The sequence below is a fragment of the Peromyscus eremicus genome, unplaced genomic scaffold, assembly GCF_949786415.1.
Source record: "Peromyscus eremicus unplaced genomic scaffold, PerEre_H2_v1 PerEre#2#chrX_unloc_1, whole genome shotgun sequence".
NCBI lineage: Eukaryota > Metazoa > Chordata > Mammalia > Rodentia > Cricetidae > Peromyscus > Peromyscus eremicus.
The window spans coordinates 5,612,463-5,640,278 of record NW_026734288.1 but is presented as its reverse complement, the minus strand read 5'-3'; the positions used below and the strand labels follow the sequence as shown (position 1 = coordinate 5,640,278).

The 27,816-nt window shown below is 37.7% G+C and overlaps 1 protein-coding gene across 1 annotated transcript in view; it reads right to left on the bottom strand.

Moving 5' to 3' along the window:
* The window catches only part of LOC131900948 (zinc finger protein 431-like), a 66,082-nt gene extending 42,574 nt beyond the window's left edge, over window positions 1-23,508 (bottom strand). The window contains exon 1 of the mRNA XM_059252257.1: window positions 23,353-23,508. Within this exon, the coding sequence (XP_059108240.1) occupies window positions 23,353-23,508 (156 nt within the window). The remainder of the gene's footprint in view (window positions 1-23,352) is intronic.
* Between the last annotated feature and the right edge of the window lie 4,308 nt (window positions 23,509-27,816).

Below are 27,816 nucleotides of genomic sequence, written 5' to 3'. Positions count from 1 at the left end.
ACTCACCATGTTGTGGGTTCCCAGCTGGTCCATGCTCTCTGCTCAGCTCCTTGCAGCAGCACTCACAGCACAGCACACAAAATCAATGGCACCTTCTCCCCTTCGAAGTCAAGCCTGAAGCTGGCTGCTAGAAGGACATTGAACCACTTCTTACTGGTAGATTGCCTAGGGGGCCTGATTGACTAGTGAGGCCTGAGTGAAAAATGAAAGACCCCGCTTATAGCAGGCTTTTACTTAGCATAAGAAACGCCATTCTTCGAGGCAAGTACCAGAAAAATAGGGCGTCCTTGGCCTAACTGCAAAATGTACGTTTAGATAAACCACTTGGCATAAACCGTAATCAGCCAGCTGCAAAAGCCTGGGACCAAGGAAACACCCACCCTGACCACCCGCCCTGGGAGAGAAACCGTTGAGTCAAAATAAGATATCTCTGGTTGGCCACTTGGCCTTGGGGAATAAACAGTTGGGCTGGGAAAGCACCCCCAAGGCCAAGTCAGCCACACACATCAAATTTCCGAGAATTAAAAATATGTCCCCAAGTTCGCCCTGGCCTTCTTTGAATCAACCAATGGGAACCCTGTAACTATGCTTCTCACTTCTGTAACCGTGCCTCTGCCCCTGGGATCCTATAAAAAGTCCCCTTTACCCAAGGAGGGCGCGCAAGTCCTCCGAGAGACTTTGTCGCCCCAGGTACCTGTGTGTCTGAATAAACCATCTTGCTGCTTGCATATGATCCGTGGTTTCGGTGTGTTCCTTGAACTTGGGGTCTCTCCTGAGGGAAGATCTCCTCCGGGGGTCTTTCAAAAAGAGCACCTCCCATAGGGTTAAACTATGCTTAAAAACACAGTACAATAATTCCTAAGCCTGCCTTTCCCCAGACACAAAGATATTTTCTAAATCAGCAGATATCAGCATTTCAATAGCACTTGCCCCTGGCTCCAATAAAAACCCTGCTATCTTATTGCACTCCATAGGCACCTTCCCTTCTTCCCCCTGGACACAATGTCACTAGCTAGTGTGCGCAGCTCACTGTACTGTGTGGTGTGGGGTGATTCCCTGTCACACAGGTGGAAGGTTTTCCAGAATATTAACAATTAAAAAAAGATTTAAAGATAAAAGGATGTTTGTAAAACAAATTGCTAAATTGTCATATTAATAAAAATTCCAGAGCCAGATATTGGGGAGAAAACTTAAACATCATCAAAGCAGAACAAGCCACAACCAACCTTACCTCATCAACACCTCACACGATCCTGTTTCCACAAATCCTCACACTGAAAGCCTGTGAATCCTCACTCCTGAGGGGCTCAGTTGAACTTCTTAAAAGCATCTAGTTCCTTGTCCTCATGCCTTATAAAACTCTCTGCTTCCTCCCATTGCTTCCTGGGATTAAAGGTGTGTGCCCTCCCCAGGCAAAGACATGAGACCATAGGTGTCAGGATTAAAGGTGTGTGCTATCATGCCTGCCTCTGTTTGCAGTGTGGCCTTGAACTCACAAAAATCCAAATGAAATGTTGTTTGCTGAGTGATAGCATTTGTGTGTCCCAAAACTGTCTGGCCTCTATGTCTAACTAGTAGATGGCTCTGTCTTCTGATCTCCAGATAAGTCTTATTTACTAGAGAACAAATAAAATAATTTCATAGATGTTTGTTCTGTGACTTCACATTGAGTTCAGGTGAACTGAATGTACTTTTTGTCTGGTGGTCACAGGGAATTCAGACAACCAGGAAAGAAAGCAGGAACCAGATCACAAACAAGAAAATAGGTCTTTCTCCCAGCAGAAACCTGGGTGATGGCTCCATTGTTTTAGGAGATTTATTATTAAAATTCAGAACAAACTCTTAGCAAATGCATAATAATAAAGATTAGTCTTCATGGAAAGTTGAATGTTTTAAGCATAGTTGAGCTAGGAAGGAATGTGTTTGCAAGCACTATTGTTAGCCAGGACATCTTCTTCCATGGGCAGGTGAAAACAAAACAAAACACTGCATTATTCAAGGTTCTCTGCATGAACAGGACTGGTAGAATGAACCTTCCATGTATGTAGAAAGTGGATTTATTAGAATGTCTCACAAGCTATGGTAGAGATAGTCAAACAATGGTTGCCTACCATAGAAATATGAAGAGTTCAGTAGTTGTTCATTCCATGAGGCCAGAGATCTAACCTGGTCTTCAGTATAAACCAAAATTCTAAGGAAGTAGCCTCCAATGTTAGTAAAAAGTGAAGTTGTTATCCAGATCTAGGACAAGCAGGCAAAGAAAGAACTTTCTTCTTTAATACCCTTTATATATGTAGGCTGACACCAAGAGTTGCTATCCAGATTAAAGGTGCATCTTATCCTTTGTTGTGAAAGGACCAAGCAGACATCATAACCACCTTCTCTGTCTTCTCTCAGGGATCAGATCTCAATTTCAGTTTCTTGAGAATTAAGCAAGCAGTTTCTGGGAGAGCTATGACTTATCCCTTTCTGCACATACTCTTACTGCTCAAGGTTCAGTCAACTGTTTAATGTCTGGGACCCCTCACCAACTTAGAGCTTTGTGCATGGGTCAAGGTGAATGTGCAAGGCCAGCCAGCCTCCATGGCAGCTCAAGGACAGAGCCTGGGCCACTGAGTCAGCCCCCACAGTCAGTAGGTACAAGGCCAGAGAGCCCCCATGGGAGCTCAAGGAGAGAGCCTGGAACTTGTTCAAGCCTGCCGAAAAATGATAACTGTATCTCCCAACCAGTAAATTCAAAGATTACACACTCTCATCCAATCATATGATGTTAAGGCTTGTACCACCATGATTGTGGTTTTTCCAATAAAAAGCCCCTCCCTCCCCATGCTCCTTCACCTGGTTAGCCTGTGTGTTAGACATGGACCAAGCTTGGGATTCCTTGTTATCAATAAATTCGTGTTTGTTTTGCATGAGATATTGGCTTTATGGTGGTCTTGCTGGGGTCTCACAATGCGGCCACAACTGTTGATTGGATTTTTGGTGTTTTCAAGACAGGGTTTATCTGTGTAGTCCTAGAACTCAGTCTGTAGACCAGGCTGGCCTCAATCTCAGAAAATCAAACTGCCTCTGCTTCCTGAGTACTGTCATTAGAGATGTGCATGACCACCAAGCAGCTGAAGGTGGGTATCACCTGAAATGATTCAGATTAAAAATGGGTCTTTGTTGTTTTTGTTTTCAAGACAGGATTTCAATGTGTAGCTTTTGGAATCTATTCTGGAAATCATTCTGTAGACCAGGTAGGCCTAGAACTTACAGAGATCTGCCTGCCTCTGCCTTCTGAGTGTTGTGATTAAAGCATCTTTAACTTTAAACCTTTAATAAAATCCCCTTACATGTGCACCAAACTCTTTGGGTTTTAGTTATTCCAGACTTAGTCTGTTTGATTACCAAGAACAGCCATCACAGCAGATGGGACAGATAAATTGAAAAAGATTTCTTTCCTGCAGGAGGCAAGGTGAGAATGGGAGTTATTTCTAAAACAATGCTTTTCTAAACAAAGAATTGTGGGGACTTTAATTAGGTAATCTGGACTTGTTCATGTAGGGTTCTCCCTCTTTCTAAGCATGCTCAGTTAACAAATACACTTCTGAACATTATCACAATGTACAAGTAAAGACACTGTTACTTCAAAGTCATGCAGAAACATAAATTATAAAAATGATCAAAAGAAAAGTCTCTGACATGTTCATCTTGCACCACAAGGTCTTACCTGAAAGTCAAGCAAAAGCCATAGTGAAAATAGATGGTTTTGGAGCCTATGTGACTGTCAATCTTGATATTTAATCTAAAAGGTAACATACCAATGCCACAATTCTCCCATACATGAAAGATAAAGAACACAAATACAGAAAGCATCAAGGAGAAGTCACCTAACAGCACTGTTTGCTCTGCTGCTACATGAACAGTTATGATGAGCTCTATTAACCTTAGAACAAAGGCTTGGGAGAAGGCCACAACTGCTTCCGTGCAAGACAAAAAGAGTTCATTTTAACTAGCCCTGGCTGCTGTGTGTCTCAGGGCTCTGACATTAATGGAGAGAAACCCATTCTTTCCTTACTTTTAAGAGATCCACCTGCCTCTGTCTCTCAAGTGCTGAAATTAAAAGCATGCACCACCACTGCCTGGCTGGAAGTAATTTTCAAAATTGGAAAAATGACTCATGTAACCCAGAAATTCTTTCTTCAGTGTCTGATCTCATGATTTCATCATGTACATGTGACTTTTTAATCTCTTTTTAAAACTGATGAAAGTTTAATTTATTTTAATGAATAAGGTATATTGTATTATTGATTATTATTATATTATTGATATAACCCTAACCTCTAACACTGACACCTTGACTGTGACCCCCACCCTCACACTGCTGAGGCACATCAATCCTGCAGAAGGTCACATTAACCTGCTGAGGCCCTACACCTGCTGAGGCCCTGGACACATGCTGAAGAAAAGGGAAAACTCCTGAGAATACAGGGCACCTGGGAAACGGAGTCCATGGTGTCATAGTGCTGTTGAGAAAGGCATCCTGGGAAATGAAGCCCATGTGAAATGATAGTTATAAAGGAAGGCAAGCTGGGAAATTAAGTCTATAATGTAGTGATGCTCTAGGGAAAGGCATCATAGGAAGTAAATTCCATACATAATGATGCTGTAGAGAAAGGCATCCTGGGAAATGAAATCTATAATGTAGTAATGCTATTGAAAAAGGTATCTTGGTAAATGAAGTCCAGATTGAAGTGATGCTCTAGAGAAAGGCATCCTGAGAAATGAAGTTCAGATTGTAGCGATGCTGTAGAGAACAGCAGCCTGGGAAATGAATTTCCACATGTAGTGATGATTTAGACAAAGGCATCCTGGAAAAAGATATCTATATGTAACGATGCAATACAAAAAGGCATTTCAGGAAATGAAGTTGATAACAGAGTAATGCTGTAGAGTGAGTTATCTTGGGAAATAAAGTAAAAAAGGTTGTGGTGCTATGGAGAAAGGCATCCTGGGAAATGGAGTTGAAAGCATGCTAATGTTATAAAGTTGAAACAGTAAGTTTTTTTTTCTGACACAAACAGCATGATGGGAAAAGTAGTTTGGAATAGAAAACAATACAGGTAAAAGAATCTCAGGAAATGGAGTCCAAAACAGTAATGATATAAGGAAATCATCCAAAAGAATGATGGGAAATGTAATTTCTAGTAGACGTCCAATATACAGAGAGGAATCTTTGGAAAAGAAGTCCATCATAATTATACTATTGAGAAAGGGATCCTGGGGGAAAAAAGTCCAGAATGTACTGATGCTGTAGAGATATACATCCTGGGAAATAAAGTCCCACATATAGTGATACTGTAAAGAAAGGGATCCTGGGAAATGAAGTCCAAAATTTTATGGTGCTACAGAGAAAGGCATCCTGGGAAATGGAGTTTAAAGCATACTGACAGTATAAAGAAACAGTAAGTTTCCTTCTAACCCAAAAGGCATGATGGGAAATGTAGTTTGGAACAGAAGGACTATACAGGGGAATACATCCTGGGAAATGGAGTCCAACACAGAGTGATGCTATAAGGAAAAGCAACTTAGGAAATCATTGAAGGGGTATGATAGGAAACATATTTTCTAGTACATGACCAAAACACAGAAAGGCAACCTGGGAAATGAAGTCCAAAAAGTAGAGACACATAACCCCAACTCTGACCCTAAGCTAACTCTATCCCTAATATAACCCTAATGCCTGACCCTAACCCTAATGTAACCCTAAATCCTGAACCTGACCCCCTGACTCTGACACCCACCCTCGTACTGCTGAGAGCCCAAAAAACCTTCAGAAAGTCAGCGTCACATGCTGAGGACACTGGACACCTGCTAAAGAAATCGGTAAACTCCCAAGAACACAAGACACCTGGGAAATGAAGTCCACAGTGTCATGGTGCTGTGGAGAAAGACATGCAGGGAAATGAAGTCCAAACCTAGTGATGCAAAAGAGAAAGGCATCCTGGAAAATGAAGTCCATAGGTAGTGATGCTGTAGAGAAAGGCATCCCAGGAAATGAAGTTTTTATGTAGTGATGCTATAGAGAAAGGACTCCAGGGAAATTTAGTCCAGAATGTAGTGATGTTGTAGAGAAAGACATCCTGGAAAATAAAATAGTGATACCCTAAAATAAAAAATACTGGGAAATAAAGTCCAAAATGTAATGGTGAACTAAAGAAAGGTATCCCGTGAAATAAAGCTGAAATGTCCTCATGCTATAGAGAAAGTCATCCTGGGAAATGAAATCCAGAATGCAATGATGCTCTAGAGAATATCATCCTGGAAAATGAAGTTCCACATGTAGTGATGCTGTAGAGAAAGGCATCCTGGGAAATAAAGTTCAAATGTACTAATGCTACAGAGAAAAACATCTTGAGAAATCAAGTCCAGAATGGACTCATGCTATAGAGAAAGGCATCCTAGAAAATGGGGACCAAATTGTACTGATGCTGTAGAGAAAGGCACCCAGAGAAATGAAATCCTACATGTAGTGGTTTTGTAGTGCAAGGAATCCTGGGAAATGAAGTACAAATGTAGTGGTGCTGTAGAGATAGACATCCTGGGAAATGAATTCCAGAATGTAGTGATGTTCCAGAGAAAGGCACCCTGGGAAATAAAGTCAATATGTAACGGTGCTATAGAGAAAGGCATCCTGGGAAATAAAGTTCAGAATATAGTGATATGCTCTAGAGATAGGCATCCTGGGAAATGAAGTCCAGAATATAATGATGCAGTAGAGAAAGACATCATGTGAAATAAAGTGCAAATGAACTGATGCTGAAAAAAGGCATCCTGGAAAATGAAGTCTAGAATGTACTGATGATGTAGAGGAAGGCATCTTGGGAATAGAAGTTGATATGTAGTGATGCTGTAGAGGTAGGCATCTTGAAAAATGAAGCCCTGAATTTATTGATGCTATAGAAAAAGTCATCCTGGAAAAAGGCGTCCACATGTAATGATCCTGTAGAGAAAGTAATCCTGGGAAATGAAGTCCGACCAGTAGTGATGCTGTAGAGATAGTCATTCTAGGAAATGAGGTCCAAATGTACTGATGCTATATAGAAAGGAATCCTGGGAAATGAAGTTCAGAATGTAATGATGTAGAGAAATCCATCTTGGGAAATGAAGTCCAGTTTGTAGTGAATCCATAGAGAAAGGGATCCTGGGAATGAAGTCTTAATGTACTGATGCTATAGAGGAAGGCATCTTGGGAAATGAAGTTCAAAAAGTACTGGTGCTGTGGAGAAAGGCATCCTGTAAAATGAAGTGCAGAATGTAGTGATGCTCTAGAGAAAGGCATCCTGGGAAATGAAGTCCAGAATTGAGTGATGCAGTAAACTAAGGCATTCTGGGAGATGAACATACAGTGATGCTCTAGGAAAAGACATCCTGAAATATGAAGTGCGAATGATATTCAGAAAGACATCCTGAGAAATGAAGTACAAAAATGTCGTGGTGCTATGGAGAAAGGCATCCTGGGAAGTAAAGTCCAACATATATTGATGCTGTAGAAAACATCATCCTGGGAAATGGAATTCAGAATGTACTGATGATGTAGAGAAAGGCATCTTAGGAAACAAAGTCCAGAATAAACAGATGTTGTACACTAAGGCATCCTGGGAAATGAAGACCAGAATGTTGTGATGCTCTCAAGAATAGCATCCTGGGATATCAAGTTCAGAATGTACTGATGCTATAGTGAAAGGTATCCCAGGAAATGCACTCCAGAATATGCTCATGCTGTAGAGAAAGTTATACTGGGAAATGAAGTCCCACATATAGTGATGCTGTAGAGAAAGGCATCCTGAATGTCATGATGCTGTAGAGTAAGGCATCTTGAAAAATAAAGTCCTGAATGTATTGATGCTATAGAGAAAGTCATTCTGGGAAATGGAGTCCAGAATGTAATAATGCTCTAGAGAAAATCATCCTCAGAAATGAAGTATGAAATGTAGTCATTCTCTAGAGACAGGCATCTTGAGAAATGAAGCCCAGAATGTAATAATCCTGTAGAGAAAGGGATCCTAGGGAATAAAGTCCCACCAGTAGTGATGCTGTAGAGATAGTCATCCTAGGAAATGAAGTCCAAATGTACTGATGCTATAAAGAAGGCATCCTGGGAAATGAAGTCCAGAATCGACTCATCCTATAGAGAAAGGCATCCTAGGGAATGGAGTCCCGAATTTAGTGATGGTGGAGAAAAAGGCATCCTGGGAAATGAAGTCCACAATGTAGTGATGCTTTAGAGAAAGGTATCCTGGGAAATGAAGTCCAGAATTTAGTGATGCTATAGAGAACAGCATTCTGGGAAATGAAGTCCATATATATAGTGATGCTCTAGGGAAAGTCATCCTGAAAAATGAAGTCCGAAAGTAGTGATACTGTACAGAAAGACATTCTGGGAAATGAAGTACAAAATGTCATGGTGCTGTTGAGAAAGGCATCCTGGGATATGAAGTCCATGTATAATGACACTATACAAAAAGGTATCCTGAAAATGAAGTACAGAATGCTGTGATGCTGTAGAGAAAGGCATCCTGGGAAATGAAGTGGATATCTATTCATCCTATGTGAGTTCCAGAGAAGAAAGCCAGGAAAACACTTGGTTGCCAGTTACCTCAATGGCACTTATTTGTGTTTTGAAATTATTTATATATGTGCCGGCATGTGAGTGTCCATATGCCACACCAGAAATGTAGAAATAAGAGAAAGATTTGAAAGAGTGATATGGGTTCCTGGAGTATGAACTCAGGACACCAGGCCTAGTAACAACCACCTTTACTCACAGAGACTCCTCTCTGAAATTCATTTGTTGTTTGGAGAAAGTGTTATGAAAAAAATGTCTGGTCCTAAGAATAAACTAGCTCATTCTACATGCAAGAAAAGACAAAAAGAGATATCAGTATATAGTTTTTGTTCACAAATAGTATTTATTAGTCAATGTCTCCTATTTTCCATTATCTTTAAAAGAAAATGTTTTCAATCAGGAAAAAAACAATATTTTACTGTTTTAATATTTCAACTAATCTTATTTCAGCATCAATGAGACAGCTCTGTTAGAAATGTCAGTGTTGTACAAGGCTGTGACCTCATTTTGATCACCATATGAAGATAGACAAAAGTAGACCCCACAAAGTTGTCTTCTATTCTTCACATTTTTGTCATGGCCTAAAAACACATAGTCATATCTCACAGATACACACACACACACACACACACACACACACACACATACACACACACACCAGATTTTTTAAAGTAAATGTCACTGCTATTAAATTATCTGTCGCCTCTATAATTCTCTTTGAAGGCAATACTTCAAGATATTATGCCAAATGGGTAACTGTTGAGGACATGAAGATGCATGAAACCTTAAATAATATATATACATATACACAGTACATCAAGTTCTATTTTAAAATATTCAGTTGATTACTAATTAACTTAAATTATTAAATCTCTTCCAGATAAATGAAAATGTTTCTTTGGATACACACATAAGTATTTAATGTTTTTATATACTCTATTAACTATTTTAACATTAACATTGTTAAAATATTTTGAGAAAATAACAATTATTGGAAGTAAATCATCTACCCTTTGACTTGTACTCAGGAGACTGACACATAAAGATCATGAATTCATATATATTCATGACTAATAACTGACATTCAAGATATTCTCTCACATTCATTTGTTGATCTGAGAAACTGCTATGAACAAATGTTTGGTCCTCAGAATAAACTAAATAAATTGACATGCAATAAAAGGAAAAAAAAGAGATAGCAATATATCATTTTCATTTGCAAATAGGATTTATCACTCAAGTTCTCTTACTTTGAATTATCTTTCAAGGAAAATATATTTACAATCTGAAAAGATGGTATTTTATTGATTTAATATTACAACTAATTTTATTTGAGCATCAAGGAGACAGCTGTGGTGGAAATGTCTTTCTTGTGCAAGTCTGAAATGTTATGTTGATCAACATATGAAGTTTGACAAAAGTAGACCCCACAAAATAAATCTCACTGCTATTATATTATCTGACATCTCTGAATAATTCCTGTAGAAGACAATACTTTGGGATGAAGTGCCAAATGCATAACAGATGAGGACATGAAGATGCATGGGACTTTAAATAATGTATACATATTCATAGCACATTAATTTTATTGTGAAATATACTGTTGATTACTGACTCCCTTAAATTATTACATCTATTCCGGATAGATGAGAATGTTTCTTTGGATACATACATGAAGTATTTAATGATTTATTCTCTCTTAGTTATTTTAAAATTAATCTCATTAAAATGCATTTGTAAGTAAATAGGTTGCAACAACTCTGAGTTTGGTCCCAGATTTTGGCACCAAAACGTGAGTTTTGCAAATCTGAAGAGAGGTGTCCTGACTACTTGAGAGTCAGAAAACACTTTGAGCTGCTTAGCACAGCTCTGATAGCTGAAACTGAAAAAGACAGATCAGTCATAGAGGGCAAGGTATCCCAGACACCTCAAGCTGCTCAAAACAACAACTCTGCCCTGAAGGTGTCTTGGACACTTGGAGCTGTTTAGCCCAACCCTGCAGGGAAGATTTTCTGACTTCTCAGGAAAGTCAGGTTTGGAAGTGCTTCAGCAGCAAAGGGTATCATGACTCTTCGGAAAAGTCAGGCTATACCTAGTGTGATGGGTGATGGTCTCCCTGCAGGATATAGCAATCCTGCTCCTCTCCTGAAGACCCACTACAGTGGAGCTTTGCTCAGCGACCTCTTAAGGGGGCTTCCTAGCAAAGCCCTGCTTCTTTGGCCAAAGAAATTACAAAAATGTAGCAATCTCCTCTGGCTCAGGACAAAAGTGTTACTTTTCAGCTCTTTTGCTCTGTCTACTCAGCAAGGATCTTCTGTTCAGCTCCCTCTTGCTCAATCCACTTGAAACATCTCAGTAAGGTACTTTTTTTCAGCTCCTCCTTGCTCAATACACTATGGTATATCTCAGTAAGGTTCTTCTATTCAGCTCTCCCTTGCTCAAAACAACTTGGGATATCCCAATAAGGTTCTTCTGTGCACCAGTCAATGAAGGTCTTCACACCGAAAACACTTTTGAGATTTTTATTTGGGAAGGAGGAGTCCAGGAGAGTAGTTGCTTCTATGAGGGTGGAGAGTACAACTCTCAATTGACTAGGCAGGGCAGTTTATATAGGATGTTTTGGGAATGGAGTCAACCAATTAGGTTTTTTTTTTTCTGCCCAGTGTTTGGCCAGTTTTGTGGGCTAGGACAAAGATGGTCCTGATTACAAGGACAAATTGTTTTTCTTTCACTGGCCTTTCTTGCCTTTTTGACAATACCTTTAAGGGAAGGGCATATTTATTTCACTGACTCTGATTCTAGGGACCAAGAGTGTTATTTTGGCACCAGTTTCAGAGTTAGGGCATGTTTCCTCAGTTCATTTCTCTGGCTCAGGTCTAAAACATGAGTTGTGTTTCTTTCCCTGGTTCTGGGCCCTAGGGACAGGATTCTACTATCCTGTTCTGTGATTGGTTAGTTTCACAAGTTAGTTGGCCAGGGGCAGGGATGGCACTAATTTGAGCCAAACTATGTTTTTTTTTTAAACCGGCCTTATCTGTGTCATCTTTCCCTAATTATGGGCTCCAGGGTCATTGTGGGTTTCTTTACCCAGCCCCCAATCATTGAAAGTACATCATCTACCCTTAGACTTGTTCTCAGGAGACTGACACACAAGCATCATGAATTCTAATGTATCCATGACTAATTAATGACATTCAAACCAAGCAGATAACAAACATTTCAAGGGAATTTATGAAAAAATATTAAAAATAAAAACATGAACAAAAATCCACCACCCTTTCACAAACACTCTTACTTGAAAAGTGTGATCACATACTGCCTGATAGTTAAATAAAAATGAACCACTTAGATGATAGCCATCCCATTCCATACAAGGCAGGAGATAAATACCTCTAAATAAGTGAAAGTGCCAAAGAAGGTGAACAAAAGCCACAGAATGAATATAAGTACTACAAAATAAACTTTACTAATTGAATTTGCCTTATATCCCACACTTCAGTATCTTACTCAAATGTTGCCAAATAGAAGCTGCAATGGGATCTTCATATCAGTCTTAAGTTAACTTGGTTAATAATTTACTTACTTCAAATCTACAACAAAAGACTTAAACAAGGTTTTTTTTCCTTGAAACTGAAAACAACTGTGTTATTTAAACTCTTAACCAAATAGTTTACATAAATAGTTTTCTTTTATATGAGTACCTATCTATTTTCTTATATTAAGAGAATATAAAAAGCTTTAAAATATTGACAGGGATAGAGACATAATCAAGCCTTTAACACAATTTCATTACCTGGACCAAGATCAGGTTTTGGATGACTTCCAGTGATTCTTGCAAGAAGCTCCAAGGGTCTAACCTTCTTGGGAACCAGAATGCACATTCATATACCCAGAGGAAGACAGACAGACAGACAGACAGACACACACACACACACACACACACACACACACACAAACACACACACATGCAGCATAATTAAAATAAAAGCAAATCTTTAAACTAATTTTTAATCATGAATGTTTTTCTATTATAATTTTGGTAACATGGGTTTTGAGGCATCTAAAGGATTACAGAGTTTTTCTCCATCATGAATTAGTCCATGTAACAGAAAGCAAGCATGTAGGCTTGAAGTCAAAGTACTCTATCATTTTCAGTCTGTGAAAAGATTTGAGAAGATTTAGAAAATGGTACCCTGCTAGAAGAAATCAGTTTTGAGGGTTGGCCTGAGTATTTACATCTGCACACCATTTCCAATTTACACTTTCTGCATTCTGCTGCAGGACAAGAATGTGAATTCTTGGTTCATGTATTGCTCTGGAACCAAGGGCCAAATTAAACCCTTTTCTCAGTTCACTTAGATATGATCCATTACCAAAGCAACAGAAAAGCAATGATACACATCTATGAAATTTTACACCAGAATTTATTATTTCATCTATTTGAAGAGAAGTGTCTTCTAGAAGTGTGTAGGTCAGTTAGCCTTCAAAAGCAGAAACTCAAAAAGATGGAAAGTGATGGGCATGGTAGTGCACGCCTTTAATGCCAGTACTCAGGAGTCAGAGTAAAGTGGATCTCTATCAGTTTGAGGCCAGCCTGCTCTAAAAAGTGAGTTCCAGGACAGCCAAGGATATGTAAAGATCCTGTCTCAGTTACCTTATCATTTAAATTTATAGGCCTTTTGTCCATATTAGTTGACATGTGTAAACAAAATAAGAAGAGACATAATAATGCTTGAACAGATTGTTGATACAGTTTAGATTTTTTTTCCAAAATAATTAATTTTGTGTAATTGAATGTAAGTATGTGGCCTGAAATCATAACAATTCATATATATTCAGATTGCCTTTGGTATGAGTTTTTTTCAGAACCTCAAAGTCTAATGTTATATTCAAAGACTTTAAGAGACCAATTACACACTAAAAGTTTTACAGTTATAGGGTTGCTCTGTGTTGTGACTAGGCATTACCACATTGATTACATTCATAGGGTTTTTCTCCAGTAGTGTTATTTAATATACTTGAAGATGACTGGGCTGTGCTAAGGCTTTACCACACTGTTTACATTCATATGGTTTCTCTCAATTATGTGTTCTTTCATTAAATTGAAGAGCACTATGATGAACAAAGTCTTTACCACAGTGATATCAATTGTATGCTTCACTCCAGTATGTGTTATATTATAACTTTGAAGATGAGAGTGATGAGCAAAGGCTTGTAGAACACTGATTACATTCATAAGGTTTCTTTCCAATAGGTGTAATTTCATGCCTTTGAAGATGACAGTGTTGTGCAAAGGCTTTTTTCCACCGATTACATTCATAGAGTTTCTCTCCAATACGTGTTTTTGCATGCCTTTAAAGATCACTATTACATACAAGGGCTTTAACACATTGTTTACATTCATAGGGTTTTTCTCCCATGTGTACTTTCATGCAATTAAAGAGCATTGTGACAACCAAAGGTTTTACCACACTGATTACATTCATAGGGTTATGCTCCAGTATGTGTTCTTTTATGTACTTGAAGATAACTAGGCTGTGCAAAGGTTTTACCACATTGTTAACATTCATAGTGTTTCTCTCCAGTATGTATTCTTTCATGCCTTTGAAGTTGAGAGTGACAAGCAAAGGCTTTAGCACACTGATTACATTTATAGGGTTTCTCTCCTGTATGTGTTCTTTTGTGTACTTGAAGATTATATGACTGTGTAAAGGCTTTAACACATTGATTACATTTGTAGGGTTTCTCTCCAGTATGTGTTCTTTCATGCCTTTGAAGATCACTCTTTCGAGCAAAGGCTTTACCACACTGATTACATTTATAGGGTTTCTCTCCAGTATGTGTTCTTTCATGCAGCTGAAGAGCACTGTGTTGAGCAAAGACTTTACCACACTGATAACATTTATAGGGTTTCTCTCCTGTATGTGTTCTTTTGTGTACTTAAAGATTACATGGCTGTGTAAAGGCTTTACCACATTGATTACATTCATAAGGTTTCTCTCCAGTATGTGTTCTTTTAAGTACTTGAAGATGACTGGAATGTACAAAAGCTTTACCACATTGTTTACATTCATAGGATTTCTCTCCAGTATGTATTCTTTTATGTACTTGAAGATGACTGGAATGTACAAAAGCTTTACCACATTGTTTATATTCATAGGGTTTCTCTCCAGTATGTGTTCTTGCATGCAAATAAAGAGCACTGTGTTGAGCAAAAGGCTTTACCACACTGATTACATTTATAGGGTTTCTCTCCTGTATGTGTTCTTTTGTGTACTTGAAGATTATATGGCTGTGTAAAGGCTTTACCACTTTGATTACATTCATAGGGTTTCCCTCTGGTATGTGTTCTTTTATGTGCTTGAAGATGAGTGGGGTGTGTAAAGGCTTTAACATAATGATTATATTCATAGGGTTTCTCTCCAGTATATGTTTTTTCATGCCTTTGAGGATGACTATGATATTCAAAGGCTTTACCAAACTCAATATATTCATATGATTTCTCTGTAGTATGACTTCTTTCATGCCTGCAAGAATAATTGAAACATTTAAAAGCTTTACTACACTCATTACATTGTTAAGTATTTATATCTTCATGAATTAGTTTTACAATTTGATCTAAGTATAAAGAGAACTGAGATCTTAAGGTTTTAACATGTTGTTTACACTCATGTTGTCCCCATGCATTAAGGATTACTTTGCATATTTGAATATGCCTTGTTGGTAAGAGCATTTATTACCTGGCTAATATTTGTGGCATCATTGTTCTCTGTGGTTTTTAACATGTTTGAAGAGAACTGGGAAAATTTGGACATTTATGCCCCTTGTTCCATTGATAAAGTTACCTATATTGTGAGTCATGCTACATTTTCAAAGTGAACCAGGACAAACAGAAGCATTTACACAGTCATAGAACTCATAGGGCCTTTCTAGGGTATTTTTGTTGATACATTCTCAATGAAGTTGGAAAACCAATTGTTTGTAAACTTGAATCACATTCAACAAGTTTACTCAACATAGGACTACTACATGTCTTGTAGGTGTTCTGAGATTGAGAGATTTACATTGCTTCTTCCATGTCTTTATGTTTTTATGGCTGGTATTCAAAGTGACATATAACTATTAAAGAAAGAATAACAACAAGAATATTTCCACATTTCATGTACAGTTGGACTTTCTGTCCCTCATCAACATGTGGTATAGGGAATAATGTTTCTCTACAACAACCATCCCTTCACTCTTGACTCTAACTACCTATTTAACTGAAATTAGCAAAGACAGAACAACTATATGAGTAACTATACTATGGACTATTTGCTTATTACAAGGTTGTGTATATATTCTTATCACATATTCAATGAGTATATCTTTTGTAATATGAAATAATATGAAGCTAAATGGATTGCCATTTGTACAGCATAGCTTTGATGATGCTATTATTCAAATGGTGATTTGTCATAGGCATTTTTTGTCTTTCTTCTTAAAAGAATCACTTCCAAACACAATTCACTTACCTGCCATGTGTCTTTATGAGCATTTAATGATCATCAATGCATTTTAAGCTGTAATTATTTACACTGTTTCATTTAATTAAAACATCCACATAAATTATATATATCCAGAGGCCCATTTCTATCAGCTTTTACAAGAAAATTACCTTCCATGTTTTTGAGAACTTTGACAATGTTCTTCAACTTCAAGATTTTCCCAGTTGTAGCCTAAAATATAGGACAAGAAAATGTATGAAATACTACAGGATACTGAAAATTTTACATTACTATCTTCAGTGATCCTTAGAACCAAATCTGATTTATTCACCTCATTTTTCCTCATTCTCAATTAGAATTGCAGAAGAGCATCAATAACTGTGAAACAGTTGTCCCTCTATTTAAAATGTGAAGGAAAATTTATAGTATTACCTATAGCAGTGAGGTTCATATAGGTCTCCAGCATCACACCTTTGTAGAGATTCCTCTGTGAAGGATCCATCAATGCCCACTATTCCTGAGTGATGTCGACATGCACATCGTTATAGGTCACTGCATTCTAAAATATGCCATACATAAATATGCCAACCATATGTATAAAAGAAAAAAGCATGATACTACATTGTAAATGTGTGCTTCTTTGAGAATATAGCTACATAATTCTGGTTAGAGCTACACAAATTCTATAACTCAGACATTACAATGAAATCAAATTACTTCACAAATAAACTGAATAGGAAGTTGACCTCTATAATTTCTGAATGCTCTGAACAGGATACCACCTTGCAAGAGAAATGCCTATTAACAGAGATAGAGAGACAAGCAAACACTTCAACAGTAGTGAGCACCCATTGGAGAAATTATATGAACAATTATTAACTACAGAGAAGATTTGTAAGCTGAGTATATTGTCTCACCCCTTTAATCCCAGAACTAAGAAGGTAGAAGCAGGTATATGTGCTTCTGAGGTGAAAGTTAGCGTAGTCTATGCTAACTGCATCTGCACTGAATCTTCAATTCAAACAAAAAAGATAAGATGAACTCAGAGATTTTTTTTTTTTACTGAAGATCCTATAAAGAGGTTGGCATTCACTCCAGTTCTCTATTCATTTTCCAGAAACCTGAATTGCTCCAGTTTAAACTGTACATTAATAATTCTTATTAAAAGGAACTGTGCATTTAAACAGTTACAAATAGAAAGAAGATAACATTAGCAATATCAATGATGATCATAAATAATCAACACAGGGGGCCTGGAGAGATGGCTCAGAGGTTAAGAGCACTGACTGCTCTTCCAGAGGTCCTGAGTTCAACTCCCAGCAACCACATGGTGGCTCACAACCACTTGTAATGAGATCTGGTGCCCTCTTCTGGTCATACATGCTGTATACAAAATAAATAAATCTTTAAAAAAATAATAATCAACACAGGGAATGAGAGATGCTTCAGAAGTAAAAGACTTCTTAATGGTCTTGCATACAGATGGGCTCAATAGTCAGAACTTATATGGGGGAATAACACAACTGTTCATTATTCCAAGATTGTGGGTTCTAAGACCCTCATTGGACTACTGTGAGGACAGGTGTACATGTGGTGCACATCCATGTATATAGACAAAAGGATCATATTCATTAAAAAGAAACATCAAAACAAACACAAAAAAGCAAGAAGAATGTCACACAATTATAATCCAATGACTCAGAAGGCTCAGACACTACATCTAGGAAGAGAATAGTATCTTCTGCTGAATTTCAAAATTGAAACTGGGGGGTAAAGCTCAGCAAAACAACAAATGCTTGACATGTACAAAAACATATACTCTAGGACGATCACCCAATAATATATATTTAAAAAACCTGAAATGTTGAACAACCTTTAATCTCAGCATGTGGGAGCAAGAGTCAGGTGAATCTCTGAGTTGGAGGCCAACTTGGTTTACAGAGCTACTTTTAGGAGAGTCAGGGCTACTCAGTCAAAGCTTTTCTTCAGAAACAAAAATAGGAACAACAAAATTTTACAAAATTCAGGCTAGCAAAGTGGCTTAGCATTGAATACCAATTCCATCAATTGTATTTTATGTGATTTGATGATACTATCTATACTGGTGGTGAAGTCATGGCAGCACAAGAAGGAAGCTGGCTCATTCATTTCAACCACAACATAGTAGAAACATAGAAAAGGAAATGGGTTGAGGCTAGAGAAGCATATATCACCAGCCCCAATGAGATATTTTATCCAGAGAGGTTCCACATGTACCCCAAAGAAAGTCATCAAGGAGAGACACATGTGCAAATACCTCATCCATCTGGGAGCTTTTTATTCAATTAACTAGATTCTCACCCAGGTCACTATAGGCTCAAGTGTCTTCCATAAAGAAAATGCATTTAGTCACTTCAATGATTCTCATAGTCTGCAACAACCCCTTTACTGTTGAAATGTCCAAAGTTTCTGTTGACACTCAAGACAAATTCTTTACTGTGGCACATTATAAAATCAGAAAACAATTTAAATATTTCCAACATGTGAAAGGCACAGAAAATCCATTAGCATCCCAAAGGAAAGGAACTAAGACACAGTGAGGAAACACTGGACCAAGGGAAGACTGAAACCCAACAGGGCAACCATTGAATATGGTAGCTAACACTGTGTCAGACACGAGGCTTCATTTTCAAAGGGCTTAGATGGCTCTGTCTCTCCACAACTTCCCAAACATCTCTCTCTATGGTTACCTCCATTCCCTATATGTAGCTAGCTCTCTATGTAAGATATTTCATAGCTTAATTATCTCAACGTCTTATGGTCTCAAAATACAACTCAGGCTTCATTCTCATAGTATCATGCAAAAGACTCAGACAGTCCTCTCACTGGAGCGCTTACCATACCAAACACAGATGCCTACAAAAAAGCTGAACTGAAAATGCAGACTAAAAATGTATAATCTTAAATTTTACATCATTCTGGTCTCCAGAACAAGTTCAACATCAATGATTCTCCCAAATTTGGTTTCTAAGTTGTGATGGCCTTTGCCATGCTTGGACCTGAGTTGCAGCAGGCTTTGAATAAAATTGCTTCCTGGGAATGGCAATCACTTTGCCTAATCCCTCCATTAACTGAGGGCATATAAGGATGAATTCTTACCCTTGGGACACTTTGCTAGGCTTCTGATGTAGAATTAGGGCCTTCTTTTTAATGGTGATAATCTCCCTGAGCATTCCTGACTCTGTTCAGCATTTGACTACCTTCTTCAAATTCATAGTGCTCTTTTTCTCTCCAACCAATAGACTTTTTATTTATTTATGTCCACTTCTGGATTTTTTAATGTAGTACTGAATGAATCATAAGTAATAACTATCCAAGACAGTCAATATTCCATCTAAGAAATCAGCCCCATTATTTTTTTTAAAGATTTATTTTATTTACTATGTAAGCAGTGTTCTTTCTGAAAGTTTGTCATATGCCAGAAGGGGGCATCAGATCTCATTATAGATGGTTGTGAGCCACCAGGTGGTTGCTGGGAATTGAACTCAGGACCTCTGGAAGAGCAGATACTGCTCTTATCCTCTGAGTCATATCTCCAGCCCTCATTATTTTTTTTTAATTGTGCCTTACTCAATCAGCTTCTTGAGGGCATGGGAAAATAAGAAAAGTTAGGGTCCAAAATATCACATACATGACCACTATTTTAATTCCCACTGAAATCCTTTGACTTCTACCTCCACTGTTTGAAATAATTTTAACAGTATTTTATTCAAAGTATTACAAGAATAACCAATTAAGCTCCAAATGCAGCTTTCTTTGTCTTTTGCCATCCAAATTTTGATATGTTCAACATTCCCCCAAAAGTCACCATTCCCAGTACCTTTGAACAATAAAATCACTTTGGGTTTATCACCTTCTCATATAACTTGCTTTTTTCTGGCTCTGATTCAATTCTCTACACAAAAGTACCTTAGGTAACAAACGTGCTTATTTGGCTCATTCTGCCAGATAACAATCCATCATTGTCAGTGTTTAAGATAGATATTCAGTCTATCAACTGAAGGCAAAAACCATGAGGAATCTTTGTTTCCAGGCTTTGTCTCTAACGTAGTCATTGTCTTTTATGCCATGCTTGCTGTCTTATCTAATGCAGGTCAACTTTCTTAGGGATATTGCACACTCAGTGGAAGAGCTATCACCCATCAGTCATCGATCAAAATCTCTCAAAAACTTAGCAACTAGCTACTCTGATGGGGTACATCCTCAACAGATGTTCCCAAAGGTGACTGTGAGCTTGGAAATGTTGACATCTGAAAGTAACTAGGAAACAGAGACAATAATATATGAGACTTTACAAACCAAAGCCCAATGATTCAACTACATCAATAACTTAAAGAGGGAAAAAATGATGATGATAACAAGTAGCAATACAGATACACCAAGAAAGGAAGAAATACAAGTTTCTAAGATCAAGAAGAAAAAAACTAAAATTGTTCCTCCACAGAAAGTCTCCAAATCAAAAACCTACAGGACTCCTAACATAATATAGCAATTTTCCATAAAATAAAAATAAGTGAAGTTCCATCTTTTGCCAGAGAAACAATATAACTATATCATAACTAATAAAAATTGACACCATACAAATGGTACCACTGATAAATGGGGATAAAATGACAGAAAAAGATGGACCTACAAATATAACATTGTCCCTTTAAAAGGAATTATAAGTTTCTAATAAAAATCAAAATCAAAAAAATCACTGACTACCACTCACCCTATGCACTCCAGTTCTCTCCTTCACAAATAATAGAAAATGGTTTGGGTGAGGAGACTGTTCCACCAAATTGAAATCACTTACTTGAAGCCTGATATTTCTACATTGTAGAAAATAATTTTGGCTACTAATACTATCTCATTCTCCTTTGATTAAAAAAAAAGATGTATGTTAGAAAATTTCGAAATAATTTTGCTTCCTGTGATTGAAGATTAGATGTAAACCTGTATCAGAGTGAGGAAATGAATTTTTTTAAATAAATGAAAGACAATAGTTTTTTAAAGATATTGTATGACTTTATTATATATTTGAAGCAACCGGATTTCTCTAATTGTTTTATAAGTCATAAGAGCTTTTGAAAACAAGTCTAAACCCATTGTATGTGTATATTTGTATGTGTGAGAAAGAATATTTTCAATGTGTGTATAGGTGACAGAACAAAGAGCATGTCAGATCCCTTGGATCTGGAATAGTAGTTGATTATAAGCCTCCAAACTTGGGTGCTCATATCTGAACTCCCCCAAGAAGAATACTTGCTAACTGGCCTTTTCAGCCCAAATACTACTTTTTTTCCCAATGAACTAGATGTCTTTCACAGATTAGCCACAGCAGAAGCCTAAATAAGTAAATAAATGATCCCTGAGAACCTAATGAATCAGTATTAATATGTTGGGTATGGGACAAGGAAGACTATCCACAGATATAACCAATTCTCAGGGATTCAATACTCAGGACTGCCCTGGGGGCTGAAACAGAACTCCAGCTGCAGCTTCTCCTCTCCCTTTTTATGTCTCCTGTGGATTCCAAAGACCATCCCCACCTACCTTTCCCTACTCACCTCATATCTGAGTCCCACCACCCAACTGGGGTGGAAACCCTCTGGTCATTTACTCACCACATCTTCCAGAAGACCAGTTATGATGTCTGCAGATCTACCACATTGTCTCTTACACCACACCTGATTTAAAAAGTTGCTCCTATCAGTGGAGTAGAACATCAGAGGCAGCTTACTCTCTTCCCTCTCCATCCCTCAGTGCATCTGAAGATCATCTCCCCTGAATTCCTCTTCTCCCAGTTCCTAACACCATCAAGCATTCTCCTTTGAACACACCAGCCAAGAAGGCCAAGAAAAAGGCAACACCCATTCAACAAACACTCTGAAACTCCAGAGAACAAACACAAACCCAGGAACAAAACTGCCATCCAACAAAGATGATGTTATAAACCAGCACTTAGACCTATTATCACCCTAAATCCAGATGCCTAGCAGAGGAACATAATTAATAAAAGTCAGGGCACTATGTCACCACCAGAACCCAGGTGTCCTACCGCAGCAGGCCCCAAATATTCAAAAATAATTGAAATACAAGGGCAAAAACTTAAAACCAAATATATAGAGATGATAGAGGCCCTTAAAAATGAATAAATACATTACATAAATTCATGAAAGCAGAAACAAACAATGGGAGGAAATTAATAAACTCTTCCAAGAAAGCTAGGAAAATGCAAACAATTGGAGTAAAACAATAAACCTCTTATATAAAGCCAAGAAAAAACAAAAAATCATTAAAGAAAACAAATACTACTGTTTAAGACCTGACAATTGAAATAAAAACAATAAAAAAAAGAGAAACTGAGGGAATTCCAGAAATGAAAAATTTAGGATTACAAAGAGGAATTACAGAAGCAAGCTTTACAAATAGAATAGAGAAATGTTAAATGTTAACCTCAGAACAAAACTGCTTTCCTCTCTGAGCAGGCTGGCTTAGCAGAAGGTCACAGCTGCTTCCATGCAAGACCAGCAGGAGTTCATTTGAATGAGCCCTGGCTTGTTTTCTGGCTCAGGGTTGTGACATCACTGTAAAGAATTTCATTCTTTCCTTTTTATAACTTAAAAAAATTATTTATAAAGTGCTTTCTCTGTATGTGTCTGTGTGTTGTGCCCACCAAAGCCAGAAGAAAGCAGGAGATGCCTGGGACTAGAATTACAACAAATGAGTAGCTACCATGTGGGTTCTGCGAATGGAACCTGGGTCCTCTACTAAAACACCCAGTGCTCTTAATTGCTGAGCTGTCAATCTAGCTCCTTTTTTATTTAAAATTTATTTTCATATTTTTTAAATAAAATATATTACATCACTCTTCCCTTTTATCTCTTCCTTCCATCCCTTCCCAAATCCTTTCCAAATTCTCCCTTTTTAAGTGTGGGTGAATAAATATGCTGAAATACATTAATACAATCTGCTGCATCCATATTTATTGGTTTTATATATATGGATAATGGGCTGACCATGTTGTATTGGCTAAATAATTAGGGAGCTCATCTTTGTCTGAGGTTAATTCTCTCAGGAGAATTCTACTTTTTAGTCAGTATCTAGTACCTGACCCTGCCTGGGCTACCTTGGACAGGAAACATAATCAAAAATAGAAAACTTAGGTTGGAAAATACCTTACCAGTTAAGGGCACTGAAGATTCTTTCAGAGCATCCAGCTTCCATTACCAGTACATACAGATAGTCACTAATATCTCCAACTCCAGTATCAGGAGTCCTGACACCATCTCCTTGCTTCCCTGTCAACCATAAGAAGAGGAGTCTTCGACCATAAAAATTATTTTTCAAGATGCGAGCGGTAGTACATTCTTTCACTGCCAGCATACTGGGCACAGAGGCAGGAAGATCATTGTGAGTTTTAAAGCCTGTGCCACAGTCTACACAAACACACACACACGCACACACACACACACACACACAGAGAGAGAGAGAGAGAGACAGAGAGACAGAGAGACAGAGAGACAGAGAGACAGAGACAGAAAGAGAACTGAATTACATGCAAGAAAAGGAGCATTAGAGAATTAAAATATAATACCTCCTAAAGCCATTTGAAGTGTCTGGCACTGATGCCCATAAAATCATTTTCAAAAATAAATATGGCCAAGCATGAGAGCACACCCCATTAATTCCAGTCACTGGGAGAAACTGAACATTTGACAGTGGCCACCACCTTACCGTGTGACCTGAACTGCCCATTGTCAGCTGGGTGTTATCCAACACACCAAGTCATAAAGTCAGACATGCACAGCTACTGTGGGATTGTCTTTCTGTATTCTGTGAACATATGTTGCTTCCACTGGTTAATAAAGGAGCTGCTATGGCCTATGACAAGGCAGAACAGAATGAAGTGTGTAATCTGAGAGAGATACATCAAGAAGAAAGGTGGAGTCAGAGGAGATGCTGTGACCCAAAACAGCTGTGATTGTGGTGCACACTTGTAATCCCAGCACTTCTTGAAACACTGAAGAAGGAACAACATTTCAAGGATTCAAATGAGGTCAAGATCACTATGGGCTACCCAAGAGCCTGTTGGAAAAAAAACTCAACTAAATACACAATAGCAAAAAAGTCTAACAGAGATAAGATCAACCAGATTTCCTATAATGTGGGCAAAAACTGAGGGGATGTAGCAAAAGCTTAGCAAGTAACAGCAGTGATTACTTTTATTGGGGACCTGGGGTTGATTTCTAGCATTGACATGGAAGCTCATAGTCATCTTTAATTCTAGTTGCAGGGAATCTGATATCCACTTCTGGCTTTGATAGGTACCAGAAATACAAGTGCTACACAGACATACATGTAGTCAAACTACAAACACAGGAAACCTTAAATTAAAGCTCCTATCTTCTAGTAAGAAATATGCAAAGAAAAAAAGGGGATCAGCAGTGGCTACATATTGTGTGGATTATAAACATAAAAAGGCAATAGTGTAAAAACAAGAACCAGGATTGCATACACAATTTTAGTAGGCTGGAGTTCAGACAAGTAGCACTCTTGGATTCTGGCTATGCATAATTTTGTGTTCACCTCCTTCTTAACCCAGGGCCCCTACATTCACAGAAAACACCAAACTGGTCCTAAAAGCCACACTGGATAAACAGATTTATCACTGTGACAAAACAAGTCTCTGAGTTCCCCTACAAGGAGCATAACCTGTTTTCAGTGTCCGAGAAGAACATTCTCTGGGAGTGTAGGAAAACTTTATTCCTTAATTTGTATTTGTCTGGACCATTCTGGGACATTGTTTCTGTTATAGAAAAGTAATAATAGCATCACTTAAATATACATAATGCCTCCAAACTACCATAGGACTGAAAATGTGTCCTGAATTTAAGTAATCTGATCTCAAAAATCCTAACTAACTTCTGACTAAAGAATAAAAAAAAAAAATCTAGCTCAATGATTATTTACTTGAAAGCAAGATCTGCATTTGTTAGCTGATTTCACATTTGCTGCAATACACAATTATTTAATAAGACATTTATGAGGGGAGAAAATAACTGGAAAGTAAATGATAGTTTATTGGACACACAGCTGTAATCCCAGCTCCTGGAAGGTAGTAGGATTACCCCAAGAATGAGACTAGTATGATCTGTATTGATGAATTCCAGGAAAGTTACCCAACAAAACAAGCTCAGATATATTGATTAATTCATTATTTATAATTTTAAAAACAAGCTAAATATAATTTAGCTACAATTTTTTTTAGACTTTGTGACAAAATGAAAGACAATTCCTTACACAGTCTCAATATTATCCACAAGAAAATCATGACTCTTTATTCAAAGACAAGATATATGAAACAAAAAGCCTTAAAAACTGAGAAATGAAGTCATCTAATAGCAAAATTTTCTACTATAAGAAACGTAGAGGAAGTAAAATCTCATACAAAAGATTTACTAAGCAAAGAGCTTTATCTATTTACTGAGATCATACCAAAAAAATGTTCAAACATCACACAAGTATTTCTAAGGAAGAAAGCAGCTCAGTGCAAGAGCTACTGCCTAGCTTGAGCCCTGACTGGGTTTCACTCCAAGAAGAAATTTTCTACAATAATAAACCTTAGATATAAAAAAACATATTTCTAAGAGCAAATAAGCTTTTTAAAAGAAAAGCTGAGTGATAATGATGATTTAGAACTAATTTGTGAATACATGGGTCACAAAGGTCAAACAACAAACAAAAATCAAGCAGATGTGAATGAAAAACAAGATTTCTTCAACTGTGAACCAAAACCCGTGCAGTATCAAAAAAGGAGCAACATTTTCACAGTTTACATGTTTAAATCATATCCTGGGCAGTGACTTGTGTGGGGCTAAGAGCTACAAGAAAAGGCTATCCTCTCATGAATATGGAATTAAAAGCTACCTCAGCCTACTAAAGACCAGGATACAAAATAAGTAAGCCTGGCCCAAAATTGTTAGCCCCCTGGTATTACTCTGCTTTTTCAAAGTACAACCTACATTGACATTTAGTGGTCATATAAAGAATATCTCAGCCAGATGTGGCAGTATAGACTTTAATCCCAGAACTCTGGAGTTCAAGGCAAGCAGATCTCTGAGCTTTAAGCCAGCCTGCTCTACTCAGCAATGCCAGATCCATCAAGGATACATACTGAGACTGTTTCAAAGAACCTAAATGAAGACCAGGCATACTGGTGTAAGCTTTTATTCCCAGCACTTGTGAGTTAGAGGCAGGAGGATATTTGTGTAAGTTCAAGGCCAGCCTGGTCTATATGAAAGTTCCAAGACAGCCAGTGCTACAGAAACAGAATGTGTCAAAAATGAAACTATATCCCAACAAAGTGTACTTTTATTAGATCAAAATATAAAATTCTTTATTACTTAAGCTTCAAGAGTCTTTAAAATTTCAGTGTCTCCAAGAGTAACAGCCATTTTTTTTAGGATTGATTTATTTTTAACATTTAAAGTATTTTTCCATCTTACATACCAACCACAGTTCCCTGTTCCTCCTCTCAACCTGCTCATTACAACTTCACCCACCCGATCCCTTCCACTCCTCAGAGAGGTCTCCAATGCAGATTTGACCAAGTCTGGCATATCAAGCTGGGGCAGGACCAAGCCCTCAACCCCTCTTCATCGTGGCTGAGCAAGGTTTCCCTCCATAGGCAAAGTGCTCCAAAATGTCTGCTCATGCAATAGGGATAAATCTTGGTCCCACCTTCAGAGATGCCACACACTACAGAATACTCACACCTGTCAGCCACATTCTGAGGATCTAAAGTTTGGTCTTATTGAGGTTCTTCAGCTGACAGTCCAGAGTCCTTGAGCTCCCACGTTAGCTGTATCTGTGGGTTTCCCCATCATGATCTTCTCATGTAATCCCTCCTCTCTCTCTTTGACTGGACTCCAGGTGCTTAGCCCATTGCTTACTTATGAATCTCTGCATCTGTTTCCATCATTCACAGTCACAGCCTCATGTGGTACTGATAAAGATTCAAAATCATTCTTCTAAACCACTAATTTTAAATGCAAAAATATTGTATGCAACTTCTCCTCATAGTAGCCAAAGTATTCAAAGTATCACACTTGACAAATATTTATGTTATGGGTACCAGGAATGACTACTTTTATAAGGTAAGTCCTTGTCAGAACATGCTGTTATATCATACAAATAAAAAAATAACAAACCAAAGAAAAACATCCAGTTCTGTGCAAATTTATTCAACACATATCTGAAGTGTACTTTAAATACTAATACTGTTTTTAAAATTTCTTTGAGGGTGTATGTGTGTATATTTGTCTGTGTATATCTCTTTGTGTGAATTGTGTGTGTTTGTGCATGTGATTGTGTGTATGTGTTTGTGTGGTGTGTGTGGTTTGTGATCTTTGTCTCTGTTTATGTTTTTGTGTCTTTATGTTTGTGCACGTATTTGTGTGTATGTGTGTTTTTGTGTTTGTGTGTATAGTTTATGTTTGAGTGCAGTGTGTGTATTTTTGTGTGGTGTGCATGTTTATATATTCATTGTGCATCTATTTGTATACATGTGTGCATGTGAAAGAAAGAGGTGTGTGTTATGTGGGTATCTGTTTGACGGGTAGTGCACATTCATGCTAGACCTCACATACAGTGGCCAATTAACAACTTTGAGGACTTGGTTCTCCCTATCAT